This window comes from Atractosteus spatula, chromosome 21, assembly GCF_055471065.1.
Source record: "Atractosteus spatula isolate fAtrSpa1 chromosome 21, fAtrSpa1.hap1, whole genome shotgun sequence".
Classification (NCBI taxonomy): domain Eukaryota; kingdom Metazoa; phylum Chordata; class Actinopteri; order Semionotiformes; family Lepisosteidae; genus Atractosteus; species Atractosteus spatula.
Genome location: NC_142726.1, coordinates 14799814 through 14808767, shown reverse-complemented (window position 1 = coordinate 14808767; position 8954 = coordinate 14799814). Strand labels below are relative to the sequence as shown.

Here is an 8954-nt window from a genome sequence, read left to right as displayed (position 1 = left end):
GAGGAGTGAAATATTCTCCGGGTTTGATCCGCCTGTAAACCGACGCTAGTGCTAAATTAACTGATTCCAAAAGCGTGGTGTCGCCAAAATCGCTAACGCCCTGGGGTTACCGACATTATTAATAATAATAATAATAATAATATGTTGTTGTTATTATGGTGTGACTATACATTTGTAAAGTTTATTACTAAAATTATAGTTAGTTACGTACAGTATTTCTGTAAATTGTAGAGCAAAGTGTTAATCATTTCGAACTAATTCTGTGTACTAAATAATATTCTATTTATATCCGCGGTGATTAAGTAATATGCACGGTAATTACATCTGGTTTATGTAAGAAATAAAAAGAAGACAATTTTAAGCTCCCCTCCTTATCCTGCACACTGAATGGAGGTAAAAGACGTTTTGTACCGTCTCCTTATTTAAAATTCTCTTAATTGAAACTTAATTCCCATTGCCTGTTTCTCCTGGCGCATAATTAGACCACAGCATTCGGCTTAAAGCGATATTTTTTTCCCTTTTTTCCCTGGCGTTTCTTCTCAAAGGCAAATCTGCCGTGTGTAACTCGTTGGTTAAACAAGGGCACATCCATTTGTTAATTGATGCAATTACGCATAACTCGTAATGGCCACGTTGGTCTCGAGGCAGCCATCAATCACTCTTCTATCGACCTGCCAAACCATTTACATTCATTCCTGTTGGGACCGTTTCTAGCTCTAATAGAGAAAAATGGGTACATCATCGTCATTAATTAGGGGCGGGACCTTTGGCCAGAGAACGGACGCTACCAGGAAAAAAAAAACAGGAGGAGAAATTGGAAGCTTCGTTCAACACCCCAGAGGGACTTCGACAGTGTTAAATAAAACTTATTTATTGCTTTCATGAGGATGTCCCGAGTCTTCGGCGAAAATTAAGCGCGCTGTTTCTCCTAGGCTACACTTAGCTCCCTCCACACGGGCTCCGCGCCGATTCATTTAAACAGCACCGCAGTCTGCACACCTTCATCTGTACTTGATGCGCCCGGATATCTTCATAAGAAACCCCCTCTCCCCGCCGTCTTGAAAAACAACAGATCGATACAGCTTGCGTTAAAGTACGCGTAGAGGAAAGTTTGTGTGCCTGCGCATGTATTTACATTGATTGTTCACCTGCGTAATTCCCACATAACAATAAAGCCAGAAAACGCGCAGCTGCTTTCATATAATGACCTAAAATTAAAAGGATTAAAAGGGTTGAGGTTTAAATGGGTACGAGGGTGTACATCTCTACGAGAATAAAACGCATACAGACTGACTAGTTTGGCTGTGTCCGTGTGCTAACTTAATTTACTTAATTCAGTACAACGCACACCTCAGCTATAATTACTTCAGGGTGGAAAGAGACCGTCAAAACCCTTTTACAGATCCTGTCTTTTGTGCTGCAATGTAGCACAGCACAACGGGACACGGGTGTGCAGAGCACACCTAAGGAAAGGCGATGTTAGATATGATTGGCAAAGACATTATTCTATCCTTGCTATCCTGCCGTTCCGGGATTACTGTGACGTCACATTGATACCCTTGCATGGATGAATGCTAAAGAACTATAGAGGCACAAATAATAGCACGAGAAGAGCCCATATCTTGCAAGACTTACGTTATCGTTTTAACCCTCCAGCTAAAGCACAATATCTGTATTTTTTGTTACCGTTTTCTTTTTTTTTAATTCTACCTTTTATTATTTCCTTCGGTGGATCAAAACCTCCTTACTGCAGTGAACTGTATACTACATGCCATGCTAAGTCTTCTAAGTGCAATGATGTATTATTGAGCAAAAGGCCGTAGGTGGAAATGTGTGTAAGAAGGTGCTTTTGAAGTAGATTTGGTTACAATCGATCGGGGGAAAATAATATTGCCGATGGTCACGAAAGAAGCAGCTATGTCTTTCTCTCAGTTCGGATATCCTTATAACGCAACTTCTCAGGTAAGAGAGTCATCAACATTTATCTTCCATTACGTTGACATCTTTTTCACTGTGTTTTTAAGAACCAGTTCAAGAGAGACAAATCATGTTATTGCTATTAATATAGAGTTGTAGCATAAAGACCCAGTAATCATTTAAAGTCCACTCCAGCCAGTGTGGTTCAGCTGCAGGTTTCACTTATATAGCTTTAAAAGCTCGGCATCAGATTTTTGTAAAATATGTTCAATAAATATTTAAACTATTTTTGTTTTGAGAGTGGGACATCTGTGCAACGTGCGCTATGTTCTGTTTATTGCTGCTATATACAATATATTTTCTCATTTAATGATCTCTCATTGCTTGTATTAATAGTCTTATTTTAATATAATGGCTTCTGATATAAGAACGATTTGTTTGGCTAAAGATGTACAACAGAGATGTAAGTGACCACCAGTCTTTCGAAGTTCTTGTTGATCTTCTTTATATTCGCTCGACTTTTTCCAGTAAAATAAAATAAAAGACAATGCCACAAAGCTTCCAGATCAGTTTTCCATAGATAGGTTTCGAGCCGTGTACACTAAAATAGTTTTAAGTACGGAGCAGGTAGTTTTTTGAGAAACTATGTTAACGACATGCATGCTGAAGTTTCTTACAGTTGATATTGAAACGAGGTCCGAGCAGGGACGAAAATATGACTGTCACAATAACAACACCCCGAGATTAATTAGAACAGGAAAACGGTAGAAAAGAAGAGACTTACTTTTTTCCGAGTTTAAATCTCGGAATAACTTGCCCGAGTTTAAACGTTACACTTGTTAAATCTCAGACTGGTTTCATTCAACAAGATCCCAATCGCTGGGTCGTTTATTTCCAATATTCTTTGACTTCAGTTTCGCCAAAAGTCATGTTGGCTTAGTATATTCTGTTATTTCCAAACTACCGTTACACTTTTACACGCACAGAGCTCATAATCAGGCCATGTTCAAATACATTCCAGCTCACATATTCATGCAGTTCTCTGATACACTTAAAGTAGCCTGTGTATGCATTTGTATGTCATTGCTCCTTCCTTTTAATGCAATGTAAGTCAAGTACAAATCTAAATACACTGTATTTGATATATATATATATGCACAGTTCTGTGCAAGACTGTTATACTAGCCTATATCTGAATGACAGTTCTATCCACAATTCTCTCCTCGCAGTTTTTCGTGTCAGCAAACTCCAGTACGACTTGCTGCGATTCAGTTTCCAGGTCGGTATCGGAAGGGTCCACCAGTTCAGCACAAGCAGCGGCGGCTCTCTGCTGTCCGTCTTACGAGAACCGGCTGCTGGCGAGCACACGGACCGAGCTCAACGCGGCTCTCGGTGTGTACGGTTCCCCTTACGCCGCGGCTGCTGCCGCCAGCCAGAACTACGCCAACTACTTCTCCTACAGCCCGGACCCCGCTGCTCTGTACAGCACGCTGGTACGCTCCGCACCGTCTCATAAAGCCAGCGCTCAGCGATTTCGATCGATCACTTCAAGCCAGATGTTTATTGATCCTCATTGTTTTTCCGCGAGTCTGTTCTTCACATGAGCTACAACACAACTAAGCATGCATGATGTCTGGAGCGCTGTCTTCTCGTTTTTCTACCTCTTTTTTTTGGAAAATTCCAAAGTACTTCAGTTCACCGGCAACCCAAAAGGCACAAAAGCTAATTTTACAAATAGATTATTATGTCCTTCAGACTTCCCTAAGACTGCTGTTCTTACGAGTAAAAACTTATATGGTGTGAAACAACTCTCGCAGAGTTAATGCTGAATAACTACAGAAGCCTATTGTATTTTTCATAACTTAAGGTCAGTGACATAATAAACTAAAACGATTAAATAGACTCCAGATGTATTCTGAAATAACACAAACGTACGTTCAATACCACGTTATATTTAAGAAAAAAATATTTATTCCCCATAAGTAATATATTGAAAAGATACATACGGTTAAAGTCATAAGACTAACGGTATGCATATAGGAACATTCGGCTTATGAGAGATGAGTGGTTGTGCTTTGTATATCTGGACACGTTTTTCGCTAGTCACGCCGGGGTATATTCTGACTGGTGTCTTTCGTGTTTCCAGAACCCTCAGTACGACATCAAGGAAGGAGCTGGAAGTTTGCACTCTGGGATCTCGCAATCTGCCGCCTATTACCCCTACGAGCACTCCCTGGGACAGTACCAGTACGACAGGTACGGCCGTCTCACGTACAGCCCGGCTTCTTTTTCTGCTTGCACCACTACAACACTTCTCCTTAATAGTGTCAGGAGGATTTAAATTTTGAAATGGAAATAAAACAGTCTCGTTTATTAATTTCATTCAGCGCTGTTCTTTAACCTGAACCTCTAACCAATCACCCTGTATGGTGTATTCATCGATTCAAATTGGGTGATATTAATATGCATGCACTGTATATTTATTTGCTGGTATTGTCCTACTAGAAAAATCCCATCTCAAATGACGGGACGTGTTGTTAAAGATCGATTTTGTGCAGACACAGAAGTCCAGTAAGCCCAGATTCGTGCAATGTAGATTAAAGACATATGACATATGCTGAATGACTTTTTCAAAGTACTCAACGTTAGAGGGGTCCTCACAGATATAACAGACTTGTTCAGCTGAGGTATTTCGGATGAAGCGCTTTTTTAATTTATTTTAAAACGCACACTTGGTTCCTCAAGGGAAGAAGAAAAAAAAATTGTGTTATTATTCCAGAAGGAAAAAAAAACATGCGGGTATTTTATAAGCATGTTTTTCTGTATGACAATTAATATTCCTTGCCTTTATGCCCAGGTACGGGCCTGTGGATTTCAATGGCACAGCCAGGCGAAAAAATGCCACCAGGGAAACCACCAGTACCCTCAAAACCTGGCTGTATGAGCACAGGAAAAACCCGTACCCCACCAAGGGGGAGAAAATCATGCTGGCCATCATCACCAAAATGACCCTCACGCAAGTGTCCACCTGGTTCGCCAACGCCAGGAGAAGGCTAAAGAAGGAGAACAAGATGACCTGGTCTCCTAAAAACAAAGCAGGAGATGAACGAAAAGAGGAGCTTGAGAAACAGGACCATGAAAATGACCCGGACTCTGTCAACAAAGGTATCGGTTCACTTCGCTATAGGTCTCTGCATCTGTGACACCGAGAGTGATGTGCAGATTAAGAATAATACGCTAGCAACACCAAACATCAAAAAACCTCAGTAATTGCATTTTAGTGGATTTTTTCTATTTTAAAAAATTAAACTTTACCCTGTCACCCCACATTATTACACACTCAACCCAGACGGAGCAGAAGAAAACCTTTCTGAGAAGGGAAGCTGGGAGCTGTAACTAAAACTTGTCAATGAATAGAAAGGTCTGATTTTTTTAAGGTGTGGTATTTTACAGACTCCAAATTCAAGACTCTTATGAGTGGTAGTAGCATGGGGCTAAAGAAAACACTATGAAGCTTTCACGGCAACACAGTGGGATGGGGAACTCAGGATATACTCTGCAATACCAAATACTGTATCCAAGGAATAACCAGGAGCTCCGAGGAGGGGGGGGAGGGGGCTGCGAAAATGACAGTATTGGCGCGTGTACTGGAAGGGTGTGCCGTCCGTTGTCTTTCTTGTAATTCCTGCTCTTTCAAACACAGATTCCAAGGAGTGTAAAGAGGAGAAGGATCTGAGACTGAGTGACCTCGAGGACATGGACGACGAGGACTGTGACAAGCTGGACAGCGACGGCGAGAAGGCGTCAAGGGACGAGCCAGGTCTCCGGAGAGCCCTGGCCGCCGAGCCTCCAAAAAGAGACTGCAGCGTGGCCCTGACCATCCCCAGTAACCTTCACGCATTTCCGTGCAATAACAAGAGCCTCGGAGCTGTGGCGTCAGACTTCTTGGAAAGTCCAGTGACTAAACCAGCGGGTGTCGTCCCCACCACTGGTGTAGCCCTGTCACATTTTGAAGCATCGGAGAAGCCCAGAATCTGGTCTCTGGCCCGCACGGCGGCCACCAGTGTCATACTGGGTCCCACCCACAGCAGTAGCGAGGCCAGGACTGGTGGCATGGACTGCCAGCTGCAAGCCGGAAGACTTTCCATGGTGAGTGGGGGTCAGTACAGAGAACTGCGGTGCCTTCAGGACCTGCCGAATTCTGAAACTTCGTTTCCAGATGCACCTCACTCCCACAGCAAGATGTACAGAACTCCAGGGCTTAATTATAAGCCCCTGCAGCTCCACTGCTCCTCGTACCCAGTGCTACCCGAAACCTGCCAGTACTCGTCTCTCGAAGGTACCCGAGCCTTGCTGGGCGTTCTTAATACACGTAGCACACGGGAGGAAACATGCTGCCTTTGCAGTTGCACTATTCCTGTGTATATACTGTGCATTTCCACTCAATCTTGTCTTTTTTCTTTGCTCATTAATTGCACTATTTAATTACAATTTGGGGGGTTTAGGCAAAGCCATGTTAATTATACATATAGGAACAAGTTAAACTTCATAGACCTGCATGAAATGAATTCGATTTTGTATGCAATTTGTAGACCATAATGGGGGAGGGTGCTACCACACAAAACAGCGTAAAGCAAAAAGTATGTCCACAGTCCAAACAGACACACATACCCAGATGCAAAAAGAGAGATGGGGAATCTCCAGTTAAGTCTCCTTCCCTACAGAAACAACAGAGTAGTGATTCTGTGTATGCTTGACATGTCTGTAAGTAGACTGAACAACAGCTGAGTGCTTAATTGTTTGTTTGCATTGTCTTGTGTTATTTAACACAGTCAATCTCTTCATCCAGGCTTTGGAAGAAGTGCAAAATCGGAGCCAGACTCCACAGACCTCAGAGACGCGTGCTCAGTGCAGCAGGACGACAAAGTCACTGCGTTCAGGCCTGTGCTGAAGAGGTGAGGAAGGTAAGAGCTGCTGTCCTAATCGCTGCGTTCGCCAGACACCACCCCCATGTAAGAAGCTCAAAGATATGGAGTCTGATTAAGACTGTGTGAGCATTCAATGTCTGAGCATTGTCTCGGAGTGGCGCCTGGATTTGCAAACACACACACAGAAAGGTCATGTATGAATCAATTAGGTCAGATAGGTCATATATAAATTAATTCAACAGGGTTTAATGAAGCTTCTTTCTGAGCTCTGCTTGGTTGTCAATGTACCCCAGTCTTTTAGACCTGTGCAGAATAAAGATAGATCCTAAGTCTTTGTTAGAATTAAGCCAAACTCAAGAATCACTTTAAAAGAATCCTGTTTGGGGCTATTTGTTTAAGGTATTATCGCTTCTCCGTTTCGTCTACTGATAATTAGATACAAATGTATTTTGTACATTGTAAAGAAATAACCCCCGGTCATTCCTGGGGGTTTGTTTAGCTGCAGTATCAACTGGGGATTGCCAATTAATATTTTTTTGACCATAAGACGTATTTTTTTTTGTTAAGTTTAAAACTGCCTGCTAACAAAAAAGTGCTAAGTATTTTTATTTAATACCATGGTTAATGGCCATGTGAAGATATGAAGTTATGCAAGCCGTTCACAGGCTAAGTGCTTTGTGCGCCGGCATTAATTCTGTTATGTATTTTGTAAGACTGTGACTTAAGATTTGTATCTTTTCAACTCTTTTATCTTTGCGAATGTGCTCAACAGTCACAGTTAAAAAGCTTAATAATATGTATTCTTTTATTTTATTAGGTTGACAGAGGTGTAGCCGATAACCGCTGGGAAAATCATGTAACTTCAATAATGCACTAAGAATCTGCGACAGAGAAACTAAGCTCCGAGCTGTCAGCTGTGACTTCTGCGACTTTTTTAGTCACCACAGAGACTCTAGAAACTGTGAATGCAGCCATAGAATTTTTGCACAATATTGTTTATGCTGAGGGCGTCTGTATGCAAGTCTTAATAAGAATGCAACGGTTTCGGAACTAGAACTAGTTTCTTATTTATGCACTGGGCAATCGTAGTGTAGCATTATAATTTATTTATTCTTTCGTAATTCATGTGTCTCCTCAATGACATCATCTGATTATGTTGCAAACGTGTTATATGTATTGCTAGATGTCATATTTTTATGTTCAATTAAAAAAAAATGCTTAGCGTTTTTATAGGTCGTTGCGTCCAGAGAGGAATCTTCCGGAAAACATTGCGTGTCGTTACTGTAAAAATACAAAATACACCGTGACTTTTCTCCGAGAGTTTGTGAGATTTTTCTGTCATGTATAAAATATTTTATAAGAATGCGATTAAAAAATGTTTCTGAGTCCCGATTTCCAGTTTGATATACATTCAAACGGCGAATTAAAATGTTGCTAGTTCTGCTCTTGATCAAAGTTTATCTTTTTGACTCGATTCATGAAAATGGAGCATTGTTAGTAGGTCATAATTCAGTCAAGGGCATTAATGAACTTTACAAGACAAGGAAGAAAGAGGACAGCGTCTCTCCATTGTCTTTATTTAATTAGAAATGGCATCAGACACTTTCCTACTGTTCAGACTAAAAACGAGGCAGGAATACGGAATGAATGCATCTTTGTTCCCTGTGTCGAGGAGCCGTTGCAATAATTCAATAATTGTGGTAACTAAGAGGTCACTTATAGATCACACCGATAAGGACCATTCTCGTGGTTCATCTGGGTCAACAACCGCTTTAACTATTTTGTGGTCTCTGCAGTCTTAGCCAGTAACTGCCGTTATAAAACTGCTGTAAAATAAACCCACATTAGTATGCCATTGTATGCTCGTGTATTTGAGGCTGTACGCGTAGTCATCGGAGTTTCACTTGTGGAGGACGAATGAGAGGAAATGGAACGATTTCCTTCGCAATATTAAAAGCATGCTGTCCCCGCACACTAAATGTTTTTGTTTTATGTATGGATAAAGTATGAGGCGCGGAGAGGGGGTTATTTTCAAATCTCTTCCATTTTTCTAGATTTTAATTAAAAAACACCAATGCACAGATTTTGAGAAACAACGATGCTGCTACG

At 41.3% G+C, this 8954-nt stretch overlaps 1 protein-coding gene across 1 annotated transcript; it reads left to right on the top strand.

Moving 5' to 3' along the window:
- Positions 1–1890: 1890 nt before the first annotated feature.
- On the top strand, positions 1891–8227 carry irx6a (iroquois homeobox 6a). The gene is made up of 7 exons (XM_088938890.1): positions 1891–1962; positions 3147–3410; positions 4064–4173; positions 4775–5082; positions 5621–6256; positions 6767–6881; positions 7663–8227. Exons 1-6 carry the CDS (start codon positions 1897–1899, stop codon positions 6874–6876), a joined length of 1494 nt encoding a protein of 497 aa, XP_088795016.1. The 5' UTR covers positions 1891–1896; the 3' UTR covers positions 6877–6881; positions 7663–8227.
- The last annotated feature ends 727 nt before the right edge of the window (positions 8228–8954 follow it).

What these genes read in the sequence shown, in the direction of transcription:
- irx6a (XM_088938890.1), top strand. Translation starts at nt 1,897, where the DNA reads ATGGTCACGAAAGAAGCAGCTATGTCTTTCTCTCAGTTCGGATATCCT. An exon ending in GGACAGTACCAGTACGACAG is followed by an intron (nt 4,174 to 4,774) that starts GTACGGCCGTCT and finishes CTTTATGCCCAG; the next exon opens with GTACGGGCCTGTGGATTTCA. An exon ending in CCCGGACTCTGTCAACAAAG is followed by an intron (nt 5,083 to 5,620) that starts GTATCGGTTCAC and finishes TTTCAAACACAG; the next exon opens with ATTCCAAGGAGTGTAAAGAG.